The following is a 25,477-nucleotide window of genomic DNA, read 5'->3' as shown; positions in this document are numbered from 1 at the left end:
CTTCCTAATGACACAAATTTTGCTAGTTCACAACTTCAGTCCACTCAGAAAATATTCAGTACTGTCAAGATAACAACCTCATATATTTCTTTTCTTCTTTCTCTGGTCTGATTGTTGGTTGCCATTCCCAATATACATTAGTGAGTTTTTTTGGTTGGTTGGTTTTTGGTTTTTTTTTAACATGACTCAGCAGAGAAACTGAAGTGTCAGTCATAAGAACTCAAGACCAATATTTTTGCAACATCATTTTAAAATACATAGAATAAAGAAATCAGATGTATGGAAATCATAAGTCAAAGGGGGATACATAACGTGAAATAGAGTGAAAAGTACCCACTATTGACAGGTAGAAAGAGGAGGGCAAAATTATAAGGGTAAAGAGGAGACAGAGGCAAGATGACAACAACCCAAACTGATAAGTTTACTGAAGTCAGTTCCATTTGAAATGATGATTGCCTTTTATATCTTCCAACTTTTGGCTCTTTTTATGAATTTATAAAACATTGTTTTCTGATACAACCAGATTCATGTGAGACTAATAAAATATGAATAGTGTTGGGTTTTGCTTTTTTGTTTGTGCAATAACAAAGCAATAATTATCCAATTAAAATTCCATTGTTTTAACCCTTGCTATAAGGAGGTAGCTTTGCTGTATGTAAAATACAATAAAATTATATGGCACTTTCAGTAACTGAAAGAATGGAAAACCCTGTTGATTTCAGAATAAGGAAAGTGATAAATGAATATTGATATCATTAAAAATAAATCCAAACCATTTTATTTCAATCATTTCTAGCTAAATTGCCTCTTGCACACAAAACAGTTTTGAAAATTAATACACATAAATAAATAATGTTCACTGACTCAACACACCAAGATGAACAAGCATGTGGAAAAGAGATTTCTGTATGTCTTCACTCAGAATCTTCAGATACAAGCTAAATACCCATTTTTCTCAGTATTAGAAAGAAGCATAAAGAGATTGCATAAATAAAAGGATTACATTTTATGTTAGTACTCAAGCATAAAATGCATAGAAATAGGAGGAAAGTTATTCAATTCTTAGTACTGATATATTCAAAATCTTTCATGTTTCTTTTTCTAATTACCATTTCATAATTACCTGCTGTCTTTTCTAAAAAGAAAATTTAATGTCAGAAAATGTCCTTAGCTAGCAAACCCACACACTGAAACGCATTGTCTCCTCACAGGGTAAGCACAGACAGCACTAAAAGCAGCAGGAGCTGCAGAATTTGTATTCTTCTTCAGTAGCACTCCTTAATCAGAATGCAAAGAAATCATCTTTAACACACAAGTGCATCATGAAGTCTTTTGCAGCTTTTGACCTATTTTTAAAAGAACTGTAAAAGCTGATTTCAGTTTGAGTTGTTTCTCAGGACGATCTGCCCTCTAAAACCCGGATTAGCACTGACACAGGCCATGAAGCATCAGGTGTTAAAACCTCAGAAGATAACATGACATAGAACTGCTTTGAGCCATTGATGCAGAGACATTAACAGGTCATCATATTAAATCTCCACCACCTCACAAATCACCTGTTTTCTATATTTTTTCTCTGTTTCCTTATCATCATCACGTGCTATAGACACATATTTAAATTTATTTTGAAAACTAAATTAATATGAAGCAAGGCAATCTAATCCAGTAAATGAAATCAATCTATGACATAAGCTATCCTCTCTCTTTTTAGTTCTTAATTCTTCCAATAAAAAAATTGTATGTAATGTGGAATGGCCAAATTCCATCTCATATTCTATTCCTGAGTTTGGTTGGTTTGTTTGGATTTGTTTTTTGTTGTTGGTTTTCTTTTTGGTTTTTTTTTGTTTGTTTGTTTGTTTTTGTGGCAGTTATTTTGGGGTTTTTTTGTGGGGTTTTTTTGTGGGTTTTGGTTTTTTTTTTCTGTTATTTAAATACATTACCAAAAAGTATTTTTTACTGTTAGGAAGTAGGACATTTTACAGTGCTTAATTCATATTCAGTGTAAATATATATTCAGAATCTATGGAGTCCTAACAATACTATGTAGTCTGACAACTGCATCATTTGTGCTACAACATGTAAGAGAAAAAAGCAAGACAGAAAAAGAAGAATACAGAGGTATTAAAAAAACTGATATATTTTCATTGTAATGTAATGAGAAGATGTTACAATTGCCTTGCATATTCTAGTATATTGCTTATATATAAAAAGAAAGCAATTTTTTTTTAATATCAGAATAAAACTCACAGTTGTGATAGAGTAAGTCTACAAAAGCTTGTTAACTGTACAGAATAATAAATATTAAACCAAGATTTCATATTACTTTGCTATGCTCTAACGGCAGGAGGGGAGCTTTTAAAATGTCAAACACTCAATTTGGTTTTTATGCCTTTGGAAGCACACCACAGTATACCTTGTGCTCTTCTATTTGACGCTTTAGGTCCTCTAGATCTGGACCTAAGGGCTCCAAGTCAGTTTTCTTTGTTTTTTCCTCTGTTTTTGTCAGCCAATCAGCTAGCTGGGCTAGCTGCTGATTCTGCAGATCCATTAGGATTTTATGTAAACTGTAAAGCAAAGAAATAATAGTTAGCAATTCTAAGTGAAGGAAACAGGCAGAAGCATCTGCCCCATATACTAACAGATTTTCACACGGTTACATTTGAAGGCAGAATAGAAATATATGCTTTGAAAAGGGAACAGGCTTCCCAGGCAAGTGGTTACAGCACCAGCCTGACGAAGCTCAAGGAGTGTTTGGGTAATTCTCTCAGGCACTGGGCGTGACTCTTGGAGTTTCTGTGCAGGGCCAGGAGTTGGACTCGATGACCCCAATGGGTCCCTTCCAAACTTTATGGTTCTATGGAGAAGGTAATGAATTTTCTTTGAAATAGTTCTGATTTAAACAAACTTTGAAACCTTTTCTTTAGGAACTGACTACATCATATAACACTGGGTCTGTTAAAGCTTTGTCTTCCAGCTGTGTTTCAATTAGAGCTGCGTAGGAATGGAACCGGCAGGAACAGAGAGAGAGCTAGCCTCAATGGCTTGGATGGGAAACATCAACCTAAGGCCTTGGGAAATGGAATACTGAGATGGGAGACACTCAGGTTAGGGAGAGAAGAATAGAATCATGGGAATTGTTATGTAGATAAGGTTACTCTGCATATATTGTTATGCTTTTAGCTCCTGTTCTTGACTAGTTCATAGCATGTTACATAAAAGGTAATGTTTCTTATTCTCGTTAATGATTAGACCCCTGTCCTCATATTACACCCTGCGTATTGTTATGGTTATCTTGCTACTGGGTCTTTGGAGTTTGATTTATACTGTGCACAGCTTAGGTTCTTTTGTTGTTTTACTCATTATTAAGTTCTTTTCTGGGCTATTCCATCATACCCATCCCTATTTCATTTTGCCACTCCCGGCTGGTCTGGTTCTGAGGTTGCGGACACCAAATTGCAGCACAGCTGGAATTCAAAATTTCTGTACTTTTTTTTTAAATCCTGCTTTATCCACTACAAGTATTTTGAAAACTGCTCAAATAGGCGGCCTTACCAGGCTTCCTCTAATTTAGGATATTAAATAGAAAAATTATTATATTTTTATTTATTCAATGGTGAATATTCTGAAAAATTAAGCAGGAAATACTTCAGTTTTTCCTAATCAAATTACATAGATCCAAAATGATCTGGTCAAAAATTCACTACAGATTTTCACGCTTGCCTCTTCAGAAATTCTCTAAACTTTCCTGAACAAAATTCTCATCAATAGCATTCTATGATTTCAGATTTGTTTTTTTCTCTTCTATTTTATCTTTTTTTTAAACTGGAAATCATATATTAAAAAAATTACCAGAGGACTCATACAGTATGTTTCCAATCTAATCTCTCTATTAATTACAGATAGCTCACAGAAAGATGATACTCTGTTTCAATAAAGCCCATGGTTCACAAGAGACTAGGGTTCTCACATCTCAGTCCTTCATTTTCAACTCTGTATTTTATTGTCTTGATGTTCTAAACTAACATATTATAATGTACAATGCTTCATCCTGAAGGTATCCCTCTTAGCAATAAATTAAATAAATGTACAGAAAACCTGTTAAAGTTAACTAAGAAAATGAAAATATGATGAAACACATATTATACATAATATTGATATTATTCTGAAGTAAGGAGCATAAACTTAAAAACTACATAATCACAGTTTATTCCTAAGCAAAAGAATGATGCTTATTTCTTACCACTCACCATGTACTTCCTTGTTTTCAAAATACTTTTATAAACATATGATATGAGGGTTTAGTATTTATTTATATGCCTCAGGAGATTATCAAAACTTTTGTTTACAGTATGGCTCTCATAAGTTTCAAATTTAAAAACAAACCCTTTTTCATTGAACTGAATATGCTTTAAAAGTTGTAGAATTCCCTATAAAGTGGTAAATTGCATTGTTTTTCTCTACAGTGGCACATTTATCACTTATTAGAAGTAAAATACTTTCAATACATAGTGAATACATGAGAAATCCAATCTGAGCTGCTTTTACATAAAAACATTACTGTGTTCCAAACTTCTTCTGACATTTTGACCTCATAAATCACTTTTTCTAAGACCCTTTCACTTTTATAGCATCTTTATCAGAATAACTTCCTCCTGTCCTTGTTTATTGCTTGCTTTTGTTTTCCCTGAGCTGTAAAATGTGGTACCTTTTTTCACACTTCTTATTACCATTACAGAGGTCAGACAGCCTTGCTGTTCTCCACAAAAATCATCCCAGTTTGGCCAAACGTGTCAGTGTGCTTTAGGGACAGACAAGATTACTGCAATGTGTTCAGAAGATTGTGCTTTAAGCTGAGGTAGAAGATGGATCCTGAGAGTTCAAATTATGTATAATAACCCAGAAACATATTATATTATGATATGAAAGATTTTTATAATCCTCCAGCCAGTCTCTTGAAACACAGGGTTTTGACCAAAAGGCCAGAATTAACTATATCTAAGTATATCACTCCTGAGAAATTTTCTTTTGCCCTATCCCCAATCTCATTAAATTTATCACAGATTTTTTTTTTTAATAGGAAATTAAATAGTAGCACAACACTCTCTGTGAAGCTCCTATCATTTTATGTCTTCTACTGAATTCATATTACCCAAATATGACCTGCTTTAGAAGATACTAGGCCATTCAATTCCCCAAGCAATGACCTACGGCTGCAGTTGGGAGATGGGTTTAACAACTGGTTAAAGGACATTTTAAGGAGACAAAGCACCATTCGGGGACATAGCTACTTGCACGTGTTCATTTAAATGAAATTAAGTATGGCAAATAAAAACTCCCTACAGTAAAGCATCATAGATTTTTTTCTCTCCAAATAATACTAGAACTGGAATAAGTTAGGTTGAAACGTCTGAAACGCATCAACAATTTTATAGTCAAAGGAAGACAGAATAAAGGAAACATTCTCAGTACTCAGTAGCAAGCTTAAAAGAAAACAAATGTTTGGAATTGCTAAGAACATATTAGGAGAAATAGTTATGTCATGCTACTGTTGAAATCACAGTTTGCTTTTTAATGCAATGGGCAAACCCCTCAACTCCAAAAAGGTAAGGCAGGACTGGAAAAAGCTCAAAGAGGAGGAAGATGAAATATGTTCAATATATACTTATGAAGAAAGTAAGAAAATAAAAACTTTATCTCTGTATCCTGTAAACCAAATTACTCCTCTGTAGCACAGTCACAAACTCCAACATTTATGGAATTTCTTATCCCAGATAAGAACTATGTACTTCAAAGTACTATGTCAATCAAAATTTCAAAATCAGATAAAGTAATATTAAAAATTGCCAAAGATTATTGTAAGTGTTTAATAGATCATTTCTCTACTTCTACTTGTAATTCAACTTCAAACTACAGCACTTGCCCTTTTCAAAACTGTGTAATTTGCACTCTGATAAAACGTTAGCAGTATTTCCATGAAAGCTAAGCTCTCATTTATTCTTTTAATGGGATTGAGTTTTAGAGATTTGTTTGCCTTTTTCTTATTTTATCTTTACAAAGATTCTTTCCTTTGTATCTCAATATAGTGTAATACAATATTTTTTGAAACAGCTGGAAAAAGGTGAGGTAGGTTATGTAAATTTTGATTAAAGTTTGTGTCCAAGTTGTTGATAGCTACTGCTTTGTGTGACTTCCAGGGTCCAAACAACATGCAAGGTTCAAAATCACTACACATCAAATTTCAGGTTAAAACAGATACAAGATGGAGTTTTTTTTTCACAGTGAAGGAAAATCCCAGCTGTTAGTCAAGTTCAGGACTGTTTCAGTCAAAATCAATATATAATCTTTCACCTGACATACTACTTACTTGCTTTGTTTTTCCATACTTGCTACCCTGAGACTTTCCCAACGAGAGTTAAGTAGATTCATTTGTTCTTGGATTTCATTCTCTTCCTCATCTGAAAGTTTTCCAGTGTTTAGAAGTTGACTTCCAACTTGCAAAACATTACCAACGCGTCCTTGGTGAGCTGTTAACTCCATCATAAAACCCTGACAATTAAAAAAAATATATTAATAAAACCTCCAGTTTTCAATTGCATTGTCTGAAATGAAAGAACAGAATCTCAGCATTTTGCCAACAGGATTTTCAACCCTGTTTTTAATTTTTTCAATCCCTCACCAAACTTTATAACGTAAACCAAAAATAAACACTTCTGTTTTCTTCAAAGGGCAAGAAGTTGTGTAGTCTGGAGAAGAAGAGGCTGCAGGGTGACCTTACTGATATGTGCAACTACCTGAAAGAAGGTTGCAAAGAGGTGGGTATGGTAACAAATGACAGGATGAGAGGAAATGGCCTCAAATTGTACCAGAGGACATTTAGATTGGATATTAGGAAAAAAAAAATCTCCAATGAATGTTGTCAAATATTGGAATGGGCTTCCCAGGGAACTGGTTGAGTCACCACATGTAGATGCAGCATTTAGGAAGATGGTTTAGTGGTGGATTTGGCAGTGTTAGGTTAATGGTTGGACATGAGGATCTTTTCTAGCTTAAACAATTCTATGACTCTAAGGCAGAGTCTCCAGTTTACATTCTTGCAATCAAAATTAATAAAAAAAGAAAAAAAAATTAAAAAATCCCCCCCCAAAAAAAAGCAAATAGGATAAAATATAACTACTTTGAAAGATTAGTATTAACACGTACCTCATGGGTGTGAAATTGTTCTTTAACAACTTCTACATCATTGGATATATCTCCTTGTGCTTGTAATGCATCTTCAGCAGAGAGAAGCCATGTGAGTACTTCTTCTAAAGCAGTTTGGTAGTTTTCAAGATCTCCAGCCCCCATCCGCATGGTGCTAAATTTCTTTTCTTCAACACTTTCTAAAAACTGATCAAAACCAAAATTGTGAGAGCAGTGAAAATGCCATCTACTCAGACAGCCCTACAAAGGAATAAATAGAATACCATTGTATTCTAGAAAAAAAAAAAAAATCAGATGGCTAGTGCATAGAAGTACTTTGTAATACAAAATCAGTTAACTGACTAAGATCAGTTAAGATGGAAGGAAATACAAAAATCTCACATTCAATTAGATACTTCACACTGTTACTCAAAACTTCTATCAACTGTTCAGAAAAATGAGTAATGGAAATAATATTTACCATGTATTTAAAGAGGTATTTACCATAGCAGCTCATAAATAATGTAAGTAATTATGTAGGAAGTTACTTGCTGACTTAGCAGAGAATCTATGGAAAACATGATATTTAAAAAATCCAAACCAACAAACCTTTACACTACATGCAATGCTAGGCTTGAGCAATCCACAGACATATTTTTTGAAAACCAGACACATATTTTGTGAAAACCATTCTAGGAAGCTGAAAAAGCTCAAAAACTCATGCAAAATCGTAACTTTTTAAAACCAAGCAAAATCATATTACTGTTGATTTCTCTTTTCTGCAAAGGCCAATCTTATAATTATTTTTTAGAAGCTAAGTGTCACTTATGAGAACAGAAATCCTATTTCTGGTCTACTGCTTAAAGTCAAGAGAAATCAACAAGTATTTATTGATTAGTGTAACAGTAGAAAACAAGGACAGAAGAGAAACAACAAAAAAATTTGCTACAGAAGATACCATCCCATATGTTTTTCAAAAAGTTCTGAACAAGTTCAGCTACTTTGTTAGGAATTTAATTTAGAAAACAAACTATACATATAAATATGCTTATGCTTCTATTAAAAAAAAAAATACCAAGGCACTTAATGTTTTTATAGTTGGCAAAAATTGTTTCCACTGACAAACTTGTGCCAATAAAATGCTCAAAGCAGCTAATAAAGCCTTTCATTGCAGTTTAGAACTAAAAGTTAAAGTTTATCACTAGAATCACAAGCAGGAACACAGCAGGCTCTAAATTGGAAGGGACCCAGAGAACCATCGAGCCCGACTCTTATGTGAATGGCCCCTGTGGGATTAGAGCTCAACCAAGTGGGCTGACCTCAGGAAGTGCAATGCATGCAATGTAATCATTAAAAACGAAATTTTCAATCTTCACAACAACAGCTTCATTTGGAATTGCATAGCTCTACTAATCACATGGAATTTATGCAGATCCATAAATCCGTGTTAGACCACGTAATGTCACTCTGTCATTGTGAGAAACACAGTGGTCAGTAACTGAAACCCACCAGAAAAAGCAGGCTTGGAAATCTGATGAACTTTATAGTTTGGGTTTGTGGTTTTTTGTTTTGTTTTTGTTTGGTTGGTTGTTTTTTGTTAAAAGGAAATACTATCTTAAAGAAATATAAATAATGTAGCACAGAAAATGGTCTGCAAATATCCCTTCTGCACAAATTAACTTTTGAACTGTGTGTAATTCTAGATTTCAAATAATATACAATGCAATAAGAAATTGTACCCAACCAGATCACATTCCTGCAGGAAGATATAATTTTCTCCACTGTGGAAAGGGATAACTTGATCAGTGCTTTTCACAGGTAATATTTTTTTTTCTTTCCATAGAAATATTTCATGTTATATATCCATATCTGTTACAGTGTAGAAAAAAAAAGTTTAACAGTTGAGTGAGGTTAGGGATGTCATGTTTGTAGTGATGATCTATGTTGTCTGTATTTGTTTGAAAATTCTTCATCTAAAAATCTTCTCTAGATCAGACACTGAATTGTCTCATGTATGACAAATTTTTAACTAAGGACCCCCAACAACACTTTGAGGAACAACTACTAAGTATAATTTTTGCTAATGATTAGCATTTTCTCTGCCTTCTCTCATGCTAATATAAATATTATACAGAAGAGCACTGAAAATTCTTGGACTCATGACCTCACATGAAAAAAATTGTGCCTAAACTAATTTCAGATCTGTTGTAATATCTCTCAAAGAAGTACAAAAGCATAATGAAAGTAGAAACCAAAAGAGTTAAAGAGTTTCTTGACAGGTATTTCAAATTGTGTTCTCAATCAAAAAAAAAAAAAAAAAAAGGAAAAACAAACAAACAAAAAAAACCCCCAGATTGTTTTCTAACATAAGGAAAACAGAAAAAGACTAGAAGAAAAATATGTAAGCATGGAATTCTAAAATTGTAAGATGGTAAAATGTCTATAAGGATAAAAACACTCCTTGTAGGCAACCGTGGATTTTGACTTGACTAAAAAGACATATAAGCACTGTTATATTTCATGTCTACTACTTCTGTCAGTGCTGTTTTCTCTCCAGGAGATAACTGGCCACCCTTGTTTATCCTGCATATCACATGAAAAAACAGCTATCAAATCAGTGGAATTAGCTGTAAACAGAACATGAAACACTTAGAAGTGGGAAACCACTGACCTAATGCTTATGGCTCACTCTTTTTATTAAAAACCAAAACCAAAGTAGCGTTTCAAAGATTATTACATCAATTACTCATCCCATAATAAACCCCAAATTTATGTGTGCAGGACCTACAGCACTAAGAATATTCCCAAAATCAAATAATCTATATAAGACAAACAAGAATAGAAACCTCTGATTTTCATAAATCATATTATAGACAATCAAACAGCACAACCTGTAAGTGTTCTTGTTTATGAATTTATATGAAATCTCTTTGAAATTCTTAAAAAAGTGAGAAAACATGGAATTTTAAGGTATATATTTGTATATACTACATGGATAGAAGAGCTATTAATAGATATATCTGATATAATCTGATATCGTGATGGCTGTTTCTAACCATATGTTTTAAGAGAATTAAAAACAATGAGGACAGGCTGAAGTCAAATTTTTATAGCTATATAATATTAGGAAGGCTATTCTTAGGAAATAAAAAGCTGCCTAAATATGGATACAGTTTCATTCTTAAATCAAAACCTATTCTTAATACAGCATTTAATGAATATGCAGCACAAACTTGATTGGCTGCAGTTAGAGCAAAACACAGACTAATTTACTGAATAAAAACTTCAATAAAATCTCATTGTGGTGGTGCAATACTGCATTACAACATTCCTCCCTTCTCCTTGGGCTGCACAGTCTTAGAAATACTGCTGGGCATGGGCCTTGAGCTCATCACAAACATCGTCTGCTCCCATGAACTTACGTCGGCTAACGAGCCCACTGTTTCTTAAGGAACGGACTTGGAAAGTCATTTCTCTTGCCTAAACTAATGAAATAACTACCTGAGAGGAACAACAGTTTTTCTATCCAACCTTTAAAGAAAGTTACTAACCCAAATTGTGGCCAAGACAAAAATTACTTGACTAAAGCCAGTTCTCTTGAGACCCTGGGAGCAGTAGTCCTAAACTGAGACGGGCTGAGCTCCCCAGGGCTGCTGCAGGATGTGGCCGGCAGCCTCCCGCTGCGGGTGAGCCCTCTCACAGCCAGTGAACTCTCAAGTTTGCTATTCTTGGGAGAGGCTGACCAACACCAGTGAAAATAGCATGAGAAGTTTAAATGCTTCATGAACATTGTATCATATATAGCTTGGAATCAGTCAGGCAGCCATCTCCCAGACTGTTTTGAGAACTAGTCAGACACTTTTGCATGTAACAATCCTGATTCTTCTTATGGACCGATGTAAAAAGGAAAAAAAAATACTCCAGACTCTCTCTTTTTTTTTTTTCCCCCTTTGTTTCCTGTTGCACAGGAATTATGCCGAGATAAAAAATGGGAATTTTAATCTCTGTGAACTGAGTTTACCATCTTCTGCTTGGATGTGGGAGCTGAAAGACCCCAAGGATTCTGAAGATTTATTTAAACTATAGTAAGTGAAAGTAAAAATCCTCTGACCTTCAGAAGCCTGGAAAAAATAAGCTATTCCTGGCAAATATATGAATTAATTCACAAAATTTAAACCATGAGCTTGCAGCCCCTCCAAGGTGAAAGAGTGAGGGGACAAAATGTTCCTCACCTGCTATTGCAGTATGTTCCGAAAGAGAGGAGAACAATTAGTTGTGGGTAAGCAAATTCCCCAAGAATGTTTCCATTAATACATAAAGACTGATTCTGAGTTTTAGAAAGTAGTTGGGCAGGTTTAGAAAGTAGTTTTAAAGGAAAAACTTAGGGTTCATTCCAGCACTCTTATATTATGTATTTCCTTCCTTCAGAAAATGTCTGTCGCACTGTAAAAGATAAAGAATGTGGCTCTGGACATTTTAAGAGCTTTTAAATTTCAAGACATACAATTTTAAAGTAACATTTTTTATTAAAGGCAAATTTAAGTTCAGAGTATCTTTCTCATTTTGAACACCCTCTTTGTAGGATTACAGCCTCAGAAAATAGTTCATATTACTCACTCTCTAAGTATGCCTCCTATCATAGAATGAAACCACTGCTTATTCTTTTGACTCCTCCAGCTTCCTTATTACAAAATCTATTTTATGTGTTTTTGTATTCCAAAATCATGACTATTAAAATGTTAAATGTTAAAATGGTCTTTCCAATAATCAAGATTATATTTTCTCAACAGATGACTACAGACTGAATAGTTCAGTAATTTCTGGTAATAAAAATTTTAAGATAAATTGATTCAGACCACTTGTTATAATGTTAACAATTTCCTTGTTCTAAATGAGGCTAGAACTTCCGTTTTATTAAGTATTTTAAAAATGTCTTTGTAAATGAATCTCGAGTAAGAAAGGTTTGGTGGTTTTTTTTGTGTTTTTCTTGTTGTTGTTGATTTTTGTTTTGCTTTTTTGTTTTGGGGTTTTTTGCTATTTGTCTGAAAATCCACACAGATTTGGCCTTATAAATCTGAAAAATTGCAGGTTTTGCTTGCTCAGTTGAGACAAGCTAGATTTTTAGAACTTGATTTTCTCTGTGGTTCCATTTCCACTGCATATGTTTCCACGTGGATGAATTGACCCGTCCTTGCAACTGTAGTTTTGAGATGCAGCAGATTATTAGGCCATTAAAAATCAGTGGAGTTTAGGCAATATATATGCTGAAGACAAAAACCAGAGCCAGGCAGTATTGATGCAAGTACATTCTTTATAAAGGAAGGAAAGTGTTGGAATTATTGATGGCAAAGTGGTAAAAGAAAATTAATTTCTTCAACTACTCTACTAAGTACAGCAGGTACAAGACTGAAAGAGACAAATAACTTCTTGGCATTAAAGAAAAACTTTGCACCTTTGGTTTTCAAGTGTAGAGGTTGGCTCAGAACAACTGAAAGACAGTGAAAAAAACTTCAATCAACTGGCTTGGGGAATAGACTAAGACTGGGAACTGTGAGGACAGGTAAGATGCTACCAAGATTTAGACATGAATCAAGGCTGCCAGCTGCCCATAATGATCAAACTTTCTAAAAAGTGAAAAACTGTTTCAATTTGCATACATGGTCAAGTGAGTCAGTGCTTCACAAAACGATTTTCTCCTTAGCTTGCTCTCTTCAAACACCTGTACTTGGAAAAATATCAAATCAGGTTTTGCTTGGTAGCTACTTGTCTCAAAGTGTATCAAAAGTCTCCAGGGAACATTTTCAGCCTCTGTTTATTTAAGGGTTTTAATTTTGTTGAGTATTTCTGCTCATAAGCTGTATTTCTGTTTGTAGCATTGCTGATGACAAGACACCAGTATTTGCCTCTCTAAGGAAGGCACTTCCTATTCGAGCAGTTAAGAACCATGGCTCCAGACAGAATATGATTTGGTGTAAATCAAATGACTGTGACTGAACAGAATTGCTTTCACCATAAACCTACAACAAAATTATGATTTCTTCCTGTTGGAAGGGCTAGTCTACCCACCATTCTTCAAATCTTCCCTTTCCTGATGAAAGAGCCAGGCACATTTTAAGGGGAAGTATATTTCAGGCACTGTCATGTCACGCAGTAGACTGTGAGATCATTTGGCAGCTGCATAATACATAAATAAGACTCTGCTCTACATAAAGGAAGGTGAAGTTTTCACCCCAGGATAAGTTTTCAGTATTAACTAATGACTCTTCTCAGAACTCTCCAACAGTAAATGGTAACTGGGTCCTGATGAAAGTATCACGGGTCAAGGAGCCTGAGGTCTTTTCCCAGTACTGCTACCAACAATGTAACTCCAGATCAGCAGATTCAGCTTATTTGAGAGATTTCCAGAATGTTTTGTACTGTCACATACACACAGACAAAAAAAAAAAAGGCAACTTTATCTACTAATGGTGATCAGATCACCTTAAAATTTGAACTGTGGTCACAGTATAATTCAGGAGCATGAAAAATACACAAGATTGAATAGACAAAGGTCATGATTATTTAATTTGAATTTTTAAAATGCAAATTCTAAATGTAGTAATGACTAAAGTAACATCCACTTTGAAGGAGACTGACCTGAGAAAGACATTTTAAAAGTCTTTAAAGATCTTTAACATGTCTTCTAACCTAAACCATTCTATGAAATGTTCTATGTTCTAAATTGTATTCTCAAAATCTCCATGTGGAGAAAAATTACTAAATGTATAAACAGAAAATAGTAAATGGTAAATAGAAGGTGAACAGTAAAATGTAAATTATTTTTTAGTCAAGAGAAATGCAAGTGAATTGCCCAAAAATATATTGAATTATTTCTTTAGCATGTATTACAGGAGATTGAGATAGAAATATAGACTGCACCCCAGTTCTCTCTGGCAACAGACAAATCAAGAAACAAACACCAAAAGGCTGCTAAAATACATATGGAGATATTGAGATTACAGAAATGCAGGCCAAAAGCAAAAAGAGGGATTTTTTTTTTTTTTTTTTCATATTCACATATGCTTCATAGTGGATTCCACTGCCTCGTAGTTCAAAAAACTATGAAAATGTATAAATGCAGCTCCATCACTCTGGAAGAAAATGTAGCCTTCTCTTTTCATCATCCTATTCAGTTGTTATTTCTTCCTTTTTTTTCCTCCCCTATTCTCTCTCTCTCTTCTGCTATGGCTGTCAGCAAAATCTGTGTTATCCCATAGCATAAAAGACACTCCAGTCTTCTCAATAAGAATATTTAATTTCAAAACTCCTTTTATATTTTCACATAGCACAATGTCAAAATATCTTCAAAAGCATCAACAGCCTCAGCAATTAACTTCAACAAGATCCATCTCTAGGATAATTTTTTCTTTTCAGAAATGAAGGTTCTGAGGCAAGAGCCAATTAGTAGATATGCCACACAGTTTCTGTGAAGCTGAGGTTGAGGTCCTGGAGATTTCAGAACATTCAACAACATGTGTTGAATTGTGCTGTTACAGTTGGAAGGAATTACTAAAATAGGTGGTTTTGCAAAGTCATCTAAAATCTTAGTAATGAAATTTGCTTGAATAAGCTGAATATCCCATTCATGGCTCTTATGCAGTTTATCCATTTTGTATTTAAAGTCTCCCAAAATGTATTTTATTTTCTATTAAAGAGGCTCTCCTTCTTCAATGAAAAGCACTGCAGTGAATATATTTTCAATTTAACATTAAAATCCAACCAAAAGGCTGTTACAGAAAAGGATCAAATGGTTTAATATTTGGGTTGTTATTTTTTTTTTTTTTAATAATTTGGTAGTGTAACTACCTTGCTTGTAGCTACATGCTGTGAATAATAAATGAAAAGCTGTGAATCAGTCAAAATGATAACCAATCATCTCACAATGGGGTTTTCCTCCTCTACTGAATGAAGAACTTGAGGTTTATAAATTGGGTATTAATACAGAAATATGGAAATATTTCCAAAAGATAAGAATGGGAACTACCAAGAAGTCCTCCTGGAAAACTGAAAGCTATATAGGAAACTTTCTTAAATGCTTACAGAGAGCAGCAAATGGATAGAGGAACAGGAAAAAAATCCACTGAGGACTTTAAATAAAAAGATGCCTTCTTCAGTTCAAGAAATTTCTGAAGCACACATCAGTGGAGAATGAGTAAGTGAGAATGCTCAGATGTAGTCAGATATGCTTATTAAAGAGGTGGGCATTAACCAGTGAGTTACAAGATTCTAAGTGCTCATTATAGAGACAATGTAAAACTAATGTGTAGCTTTGTAGCTGCAAAATTCCTAACAGACACTAGTAATTCTGAAACTGTCAATTTAAAAAATACATTATAAATGTGCTGTTTCAAAACCATATTCTTATCTAGCTATACTCTTTCTTTCTCAATACTCTCTCATCTTCCCTTTTCCCCTTTACCTTGATAATTGAGCTCTAGCAAAAAGCAATTTCTTACTTCTGGAATTGCACACCTGTTGAGATTTACTTATTTATTCACAGTACTTTCTTCTGGAAATAAATTTTTGCTCTTCAAATAATTACCAGAATGTTGAAACATAATCTCCAAATATTTTGTCATTTACTTTTTCCTGATATTGCTGATGCGTCAGAAAAGAATTATAGGTGCCTTACAGGTTAAATTTTGCCAAGTAAAATTATCCTTCCTTATATCATACATAAATTTACTCATATTCACTAAGATATAATGCATGACTCGAAGCTGTAGGTATTAAATAGCATATTCATTGCAGTAGGCATCATGTACATTCACAGATAGGGAAAAAATCCAGGAACAAAGGTAAAGAGTGAAAGAAGAAGTTAAAGCTGAGAAAATTAGGAGGCTGAACATGAACAAGTTAAAACTTGGTTAAAGCCATCATTGCAGAAGAGAGTGATTTTGAGACTGAATTTAAAAGGGACAGGAGAACCATGAAACAACAGAAAGTATCAAAAGATGGCATGGCATAACAGAGAAAGCATTTCCTTGGTGATACAGAGAAGACACAAGAACACTGTGATTAAGAGTGTGAATAGAAGTAAAGGGACCAGAGAAACAGTGAAGACAATTTTTAGGGCCAGAGATATTGGACAGAAACTGAATGTATTCTGGAAGGGAGTAGTCAATTACAAATTGACTAGAGGACAGTTTTAAAAGGTAATCATACTGAACAAAATGACATTGAGTGGCTGGAGTAACATACAACACATACTGTGCTGGGAAATTGTACTTTCTAATTCATTTGGCAAATGAAATTCAAGTTGGAAAACTTCTGCAAACAGAGTCATTTATTGTTATCATACCTCAATACCTTTCAGAATGGACAAAATGCTGTAGAATCTTTATTTTTGGATCCTATTGTTAAGTTCAAAGTCAGAAAGTCTCCTCATCTCACTGATAGTCTGACTTACATCCCAAGTTGCTGCTCACTGTGTTGATGTTGATGTGATGATGCTGACACAGTTGGTGTTGGTGTTGATGTGATGCTGCTGACACAGTGTTTGCATGGTTTTTGGGGTTTTTTTAATTGTATAAAGAAATCTTTAGAACTTTTTCCCCCTTCTTCCTCACCTCCTTCTCTCTTTTCTGGTTTATGCTTTTTTATTTGTTTTTGGCAGAAAATAGTGTAAAATTAATATTATTTTTATTCTTGCAAAAAAAAAATAAAATACAGAACTGAAATTGATATGTTTTCCACCAAACAAAGCATAAACCACTTCAAACTACAAGACAGAAGACTGCTCAAAATGAAAGTTAAGAAAATGTTTTATATACTTCTAGACTGAAGAAATATCAATCTTAGTATGCAAGAACTGGCAATTCAGAAGCTGATATAAACAGTATACTGAACAAAAAATTCATAAGACAATTGTCATTTTGTCCAAATGAAGATAAAAAACAGTTTTGGTAGAATCTGCAAATATTGTCATGTTAAATAGGATGCAAATACCAAAAAGAGAAATCTGAAAAGATTACAGCAGAAATAAAGAAGGTAGGAAAACATAAACCTAAACATCAAACAGAAAACTTGCTTATCATACTTTCACCTGTCTATACTTTTTGTAGTTTCAACTTCCTCTAAACATGAATATATTTATATATTAATGGGAGCTATGCTTTAACTTAAATCAGATCTTTATTCTTTTCTCATTCATGCTTAGGAGTTAAACGTGGTTTTTTTCAAAATACTTTACAAATGACTTGCAAAAAGTTCTCAGAACTAATTCCATAAGAGATTGCTACTGTTTTCAAGTAATAGCTTTGATTTTTAGGAAGAATTCCATTTTGTACGCTTTTAAAACATACATCTGTTTTCTAAAGTTTGATGCCTCACTACATCACGCACAGTTTATTTGAACGGCTGTTTCTGCTCTAATGACCTATCAAAGAACTAAAATTTCCTTTTAAATTTTTAAGAATTATTTATCATATCAAAATATATCTATTCCTTCTTTGATACACTTTAATTAAAGTTCTAACAAAACAAATTCCTTCTGACCAAACACCATGTTGTTCCACACAATTTTTATATTTTTGAAGTTCTTATTTTTGCTATGTGTTATTCTTTCAGGAGTGGAATTTCTAAATAAATTTTGAACATCTAAAAAATTGTTTGTTACCTCCACACCAAATGTATTTTTGTTCTAAAAGGTATTATTTATTCCTCCTTTCCTCTTAGCTTACTGATCACCACAGGCTAACATACCTGTATTATAATACTGCTTATAATAATTATAAATCTTAGCAAACTATAAAGTAAAATTCCTTTATACTTCTGTACATAGAGACAGATGCCTTTGCTGTAGCAAATAAACATGGAAAATCTATTACTATTTTCCTCTCTATACTTGGATCTAAACTCTGTACATGCAGAGCAAAATTAAAAAATACACACTGCAGTATCCTAGAGGAAGAGTCTTCTACACAAGCATTACAAGACACAGCTTCTATTGCATCAAAATCATTAAGGGAAAGAAAGAAATCAGAACTTTCACGATCAGGGGAGATCAGCAATCCGGCCTTTCCAAAGGTCAGTGCTTCAGATAAACACACAGACCTCCCTGCCATACAAATGTGAACTAACAAAAAATCCACAGCACTTCCTACAGACCCTGAAAACAGACAACTCTAATGGTGTTCTTAAATACAACAGGGAAAAAAAAAAAAAAAAAGGTTATCCACTATCTCACAGAGCAATGATTTGGGCAAAAGGACATCCTGAAGCAGAAATTCGCATTGTCTCTCCATGTGAGTGGGGAATTAATTGTTCCTTCACTTCTCCAAACCAATAGAACCATTTGTAACACACTAAAAATATTTTAGATTTTATCAAGAGCATTATATGCAAGTAGGGGCACAAAGGTTTTCTCCACAGAAATCTTAACACTTTCTACTGAAGCTATTTCCTCAAAGTTACACCTACACTTGGGCACAGGCATTTTAAGGGCACAATGCATACCCTGCACGCATTTTTTTGAAGCTATCTTAATTAAAAATCCCTCATCGGTTTTATTTCAGCTGAATAAAATTCAACCATGTGATGGTGTAACACAGGGCAGGAAACAGTAAAATTATATAAAAGTGTTGTAATTAAGACTCAAGGAGTTTTAATTGGAAAATGCAATTCTTAATGTTTTCATCATTTTTATATATGTTTAACCATCACTGCAGGTAATCCTGTGAAAGCCAGTGTATGTTAAAGTGAATCTATCCTGTTACACTGCACAGAAAGTCAGAGAAAGACAGGATGGAACTGCTGGGGCCAAGGAAGCTTCTCTCACTGATGAGAGCCAGCAAAGCCATTGAGAACAAGGAGGCTCTAAAATAAACTTTCTCTCCTATTCCTGAGCACACGAATAAAATGTGCTGCTGCTGCTGCTACATAAATATTTCAAGATTTCTTTGGATCAGGGGTTTGGGTTTTTTGCTCATGTTGGTAATAACTCTCAACGGGATGCACAAAAATATGATTAGATTAGCATATAACCAGACAATCTCATCTTTGATGTCTTTTTAATTTTACTGATGTCAAATCTACATAAATTAATGAGTAAAAAATCCTCAATAAACTATGTTTTAAAATAAAGTAATACTATCTAAAATTATGAAGCAAGACTTCATGACACTATTGAGAAGTTCACATGCTATATAGAGATGAGCAAAATTTTAACAATGCTGTTTATAATGATGCTATAATTTTATCTCTAGAAAAATACTTTGAATTGCTTTTATGTGCTAAACTGTCTTGACAAGTTTTTCAAAAGACATGAGTTCTATATCAATTTTTTTTTTTTACATTTCATAAGTTTTAATAGGTGTAATGAACGAGTGCAAAGCGTGAATTGCTGGCTTTCTCAATCTCAGACTAAATTCACTTTTTTGTGTGTGCATAAAGTGAAAGGCCTTTCTTAGGGGTTTGAAATGGGAAAGCATAATGACTTCAAATTGTAAAAATCCTCAAATTACTTTAATTTCAGTCCTCCACCAGTCTTCACCAGCAAAGATTTTATTAACATTGTGTCGTAAGTTTTATCTAGCCCTTCCTTTCCATCAAATCCACTACTGATACAATTTTGCACTGTTGCCTAAACTCTACAGGCCAGAAGGGGGATTCAAATTTACTAATTTACTATTTTATATATTATGGATATTAAAAATATAAAATGTTAACAGTAAAGGAATATGTGAACTTATTTTGTGTATCTACATCCAGCTTTAACATCTGTATCCATCTTTAACATGCCATACACATACTTTATGTTCAAGAGACTCAGGGGCAGAAAATTACTTAAGAGAATATTTTTAAATGTTATACATCCTATATATCTTATTGTAGGCCTTGAACATTAAGCTATTTAGCAACCAGAGAAAAGAGGTTTCTTTCCAAAATAACAGGCAAAAAAAGTACTTGAAACTGCAAAATTCATTGAAATTAAGTGAAAACTCTCATTCATATTAAAAAGGTTTTAAGTTTGGCAAGACCAGATTTTCAGTACAGGTAAGAAATTTTAAAACAGACTTTTCAAAAAAATAAGTAGTTCAAATTTGAAATTAAGAAACTCTTGTTAAGTGTGCTTCTCAAAAAAAAAAAAAATAAATACAGATGGAACTTAAAATAGCACTGAAACTACTTAAGAGCACCAAAAAATAACCTGTAAGAAAAAAAACCCAGTCAGAATAAAAGTGTGGTACTGAAAGTATGTACAGTTGTCTGTTCAAAAATACATTCACCAATAATGTAGTCAGGAAATTACTAGTTTAACATTTCCATGTTGCTAATAGGAAAAATTGAAATCTGTCACTCTAAAAGTAATGTAAATTATCTTTACTTATTAGAAAACCGTTTTGTTCTTAAATATTTCCAACCAGTTATAGATACACTCATGATTATGGCATTATGAATTTATTCAGTTACTGAATTCAATCTGAATATACAGCAGATATATTTTATCTAGGAATTTTAAGTTCATGAAAAACACGTTACCTTTTCTTATCAGTCAGTAAGGAATACACTAGCAGATCAAATGGGAAATTCCACATTTCATTTCCAGTGCCCCTTGTTAAGCAAGCTTTACAGCTATTTTAAGGAAAAAATTACAGTTGATAAAGTCGTGAAAAAAAAATAAAGGTTTCTCTTGGGTGTTTTAAGGTCAATAAAAAGCAAAAGTTAAAAATGGATGAAAAATTAAGGAAGGAATCGTTTTTTATTACAAAATAAAGAATTGTCATTACCCATTAGAGGTGGAAAAACCTTCACTTTCACTAGTGATTGTTAAAAGGAACTTGTACAGGGATTAGATAACTGTGAAAAGATGTTTGGAGCAGAGGCTGAAAGCCTGAAATTGCAGTTCTGAGCTCCTGGGCTGATTCCTGCTACTTGCCAGCTACAAGCAGCTGGGACTGGTTCTAAGTTTTGCTAACAAATAGTCTAGGCATGGTTTAGCATGCTCTAAATCCTGCCATTATTGAAGAGGCAGAAGACAGAAGCACTCCTGGTAAGGCTCATCATGAGTTGTGCTTCTGCCTCGAGACTGTTTAGACTGGGAACCACAGTCTCATGGTTATGCAAAGATCACCTGCTGATGAAAAGAAGCATCCTGAAAAGAATTTGTGTCAGGGGAGAGAATGGGATCTAGAAATAAGGTAAAAAAGATGCTGACTAGAAGAAAGATCCTAAAAGTAAAAAAGTAAAAAAAGACCCTGCAGATCAGAGAATTATAGAATATCTCAGATCAGGATGGATTGATTCCATCTCCCTGGTCCTCACAGGACTACACAAAATTAAATCGTATGACATTCAAACATCCAGACTCTGCTTGAACTCTTACAGCCTTAGGGCTATGACCACTTCACTGGGGAGCTGGTTCTACTCATTGATCATCCTCTCAGTGAAGAGCCCTTTCCTCATGTCCACTTTGAATTTCCATTGATGCAGCTTCATAGCATTTCCTCCTGTGCTGTTGCTGGTCAACAGAGATGTGAGAAGACAAGTAGAAGGTGATGCCTAAGAATTTTGGGCAGTGATATCCAACATCTGTAAATGCAAAGCAGTGGCAGAGCTCAGCCTGAAGGCTAGAATGGCAGAACCTCTCTGCCCTGGCGGGGAAGTTGAGACCTCATGATCTCAGCTCAGCAGGAAACCAAAGGAATGAGTGTGTGAAATGAAATAGACTAAAAAAAGTTCTGACATATTGGAAACTAGGTCCACTACAAGTTATCACTTACTCATGAGAGTACTAACATTTTTGACAACAAAAACTCTCGGAAAAGAATACACAGTAAACATTGAAACCAAAAAAAAAACAAAACCCCCCCACACAAAAAAAATTAGTTTGAACTGTTGCTGGTGTCTACACACAAAGCAGTGATGGGAAACTACTGTCATCTTGACAGACCTCAAGGCTCAGACAAGAAGCCATCTAATTTTCAGACTATTATTGAAAATACAAAAATATATAAACTCACTTGAAAATGTTTGCTTCATCATTTTTCAAACTGTTCCTTGAAGACATGGCATCCAGGAGATGGAAATCTAAGAAAACCAGAAGACTTCCACATAGCTTGATTTTTCCATCTCTGCATTTCCTTGTTCTGACCTCTGGTGGCAAATTTTACTATTTTATTATGCTTAGCCTAAGTCCTAGGGTTTTTATTTAGCTCTACAGAAACAGCTCCTAGCTTTCTGAAAGTTTCTATTTAAATGAGAATAGCTAGGCTAACACCCAGGACTGTCATTATACTCATTGCCCAAATTATATCCGTCATGATCTAATGACTAAATATGCAGAAAATTCAGTATTTCTGAAGTTTCCTGAATTCTACTTTAAATTATGCCATAAATCCCCCCAATGCTGACACAATGGAATATATTCTGTGATAAGTATCTTACACTGGAAATATTACCAAAAAGTTGGAACTAAATTTCTATTCGGCTTTACTTCACTGTCTTCTGATGCCTCTCCAAAAGAGGACTTTACTGTAAGGTAAACAGGACAGAATTTAGATCACAGCTTCTAAATAAAAGAAAAATCTGGTTTAGTAAAAAAGGAGAGCAATAAAAGAATCCTGTGATGCTGTACCACTCAATTCTGTGGCACAGACCAACCATGAAGAGTCCCAGAAAGGAGATCTTACAGCAGTTTTAAAGAAGTTAAATTCCTGGCAGACCAAAAGTGTGGCAAATTAAAGATTGAGAAAACCACCATTCTCAAGGGCAAGACTGACAGAAGAGTTCTGTGCTCTAGGAATAAACTCAACTTAATTTTATAAGGAGCTTTTAGTGACTTTTCAAGTTAATTATCGCTATGAACTGACTGACAATGTCCCATACAGAAACTTGGTTAAATCCACATTATAAAACCCAGGAAACACAAGCAAACTGCATTACAATATTCTGTAAAACACAAAGTGGAATGTTAGGAATTTCTCACAAACTAATAATGACAAGGATGAAGGCTGAGGTGAAGCCCCTAATTCCTACCACCCAAATCAAATCATTGTGTGCCAAGGAATACTGTCCTCATTTACCACTGCTTCATCTCAAATTATTTCAATTCAAATATACTGAAGCTTGTTAGTTTAAATGTTAAAGAATAATTCTGCACACAAACTGTATTTCATACAATGTGGAATGAAGAAAACATAACTCTCTACCAAAAGAACAAAAATCGACAATCACAGAGATCAATGGGCTTGATTTTGAATAGATAATCTAAGGCAGCCAAACTCACAGACTCACCTTTCTGACAGGACCTGCCAGAAGCTCATTTACAAAAGTTCCAGTCTCAAAATACTCAGATTTTGTTCATCCTGATTTTTTCAATACTTATATTTTCAGCACTGTTTTTTCAAAAGGAATAGGGGTCACCCTCAGTTTTTGCAGATGACGCTGGGTTGGGCTGGCTGCTGGAGGGTGGAAGGCCATGCAGAAGGATCTGGACAGGCTGATTGATGGACTAATTGCATGAGGTTTGGCAAAGCAAAGTGCCACATTCTGGTCCTGTGTCAAAACAACCCCAGGAAAGTTTTGAGGCTTGGGGAAGAGTGGCTGGAAATGTGCCCAGAGGAAAAGGAGCTGGGTTTGCTGGTCAACAGCAGCTGAACATGAGCCAGGTGTGCCCAGGGGCCAGGAAGGCCAAAGGCAGCTGGGCTGGATCAGCAATGGTGTGGCAGCAGCAGCAGGGCAGGGATTGTCCCCCTGGACTCGGCACTGGTGAGGCCACACCTCAAATGCTGTGTCCAGTTTTGGGCCTCTCACTACAAGAAAGGCACTGAGGGTCTGGAGCGAGTCCAGAGAAGGGCAGCGGAGCTGGGGAAGGGTCTGGAGCACAGGTGTGGTGAGGAGCAGCTGAGGGAGCTGGGGGTGTTCAGCCTGGAGAAAAGGAGGCTTGGCAGAAGCCCTGGGGACCTTACTGCTTTCTACAACTATTTGAAGAGAGTCTGTAGTGAGGTGGAGGTTGGCTTCTTCTCCCACATAGCAAGTGATAAAAGAGGAGGAAATGGCTTTCACATTGTGTCAGGGGAGGTTCAGATTGGACACTGGGAAAATTTTTGTCCCTGTAAGGGTTATCAAGCACCTGAACAGTCGGCCTAAGGAAGTGGTAGAGTCTCCACCAAAAAGGAATTTAAAAGACCTGTAGATGTGGGGCTTAGAGACATGAATTTGTGGTGGACTTGTCAGTGTTAGGTTAAGTTGGACTCATATTTAAGTCTTTCCCAAAATAAATGATTCTATGATTCTGTATCATAAAAAGTTTCTTTTTCAGGTACCTCGGTGTTTCAAAACTGCTTTTTTTATCCTGAACTCATTTAAGGCTGTATATTTTATGTTCTGTGGAGATACTTCTGTGGAAGTAAAAATGAAAGTAGTGAGATAGGAGTTTTGCCTGGGATCAATACTAGGAACTGCTTTCATGAACCAAACTGGAAAGTAAACACAGCATTCTTCTTGGTCAGGTGTTCAATGAGATGAATCAATAACACAAACCCCAGTGCTTTCAAAATTATAAACAGAAGACAATGAATAGTTTTAAATGAGGATTTTGAAATGTCTCAGAAAATTAACTTGAGGATCATTTATTTGTACATTAAGCTGGATATTTGCAAGTGAAGCCTTTTTACAGAGAACACATACAAGACAAAATACAGACATGCCAATTCAGGCAAACCTTCTGTAATTGCCAAGTGGTAATTGCATCTAAAAACTGTCAACATGAATATTTTCTGTTGGGCCTTTTTTAGTGTTCATCCAGGAAATTCAAGGATTCAGGTTTGTCCCAAGATCTTCATGAGTTTATGAACACTATGTAAACAAGATAAAGGAAGAAAACTGTTCTTGAATTTTAGCAGAAAAAACTGCTATTCATGTTACTTCTGACACTTGAAAATGCTTCACTGGTTCTGCCAGAGGTAGCGAAGCACTGACCGAACAGGTTTGCAGAGCAATGATTATCTTTGAATTTGAGAAATGTCACAGTTAAAAAAAAGCAAAACTTGTCTGGCCACTATTTGCACAACAGAAATACTAGGTCTTGCAAGTACCCTCCTGAGTGACAGAATAAGAATTCAGAAAGTAAGGGTGAATTTGAAGGCACACAGGTTGTGAAGCTACTAGGAAGAGTGAAGATAAGAAAAGTGAAATGAAGTGGAATGTGACATAAAAGAATAGACAAGGGTAGAAGATAGAAGAGAAAGAACTTTGACAAATGATGGTGTGAAAGGAAATGTTATTCCTTCCTGCCAATATGCCAGCTCAGAGAATC

General features: G+C 34.7%; 1 protein-coding gene across 9 annotated transcripts in view; it reads right to left on the bottom strand.

Annotated features, from left to right (window-relative positions):
- Window positions 1-25,477, bottom strand: part of DMD (dystrophin) — a 1,137,330-nt gene that overhangs the window by 695,031 nt on the left and 416,822 nt on the right. For all 9 annotated transcript variants that reach the window (XM_088068904.1, XM_088068916.1, XM_088068923.1 and 6 more), the window contains 3 exons: window positions 7,201-7,386; window positions 6,365-6,546; window positions 2,414-2,564 (listed from right to left, as the gene is read on the bottom strand). In XM_088068904.1, coding sequence (XP_087925030.1) covers window positions 2,414-2,564; window positions 6,365-6,546; window positions 7,201-7,386 — 519 coding nt within the window. The remainder of the gene's footprint in view (window positions 1-2,413; window positions 2,565-6,364; window positions 6,547-7,200; window positions 7,387-25,477) is intronic.

This window comes from Pseudopodoces humilis, chromosome 2 (assembly GCF_049639895.1).
Source record: "Pseudopodoces humilis isolate 2021_Gansu_Grassland_sample_001 chromosome 2, ASM4963989v1, whole genome shotgun sequence".
Lineage (NCBI taxonomy): Eukaryota > Metazoa > Chordata > Aves > Passeriformes > Paridae > Pseudopodoces > Pseudopodoces humilis.
This window is presented reverse-complemented; position numbering and strand designations above follow the sequence as displayed.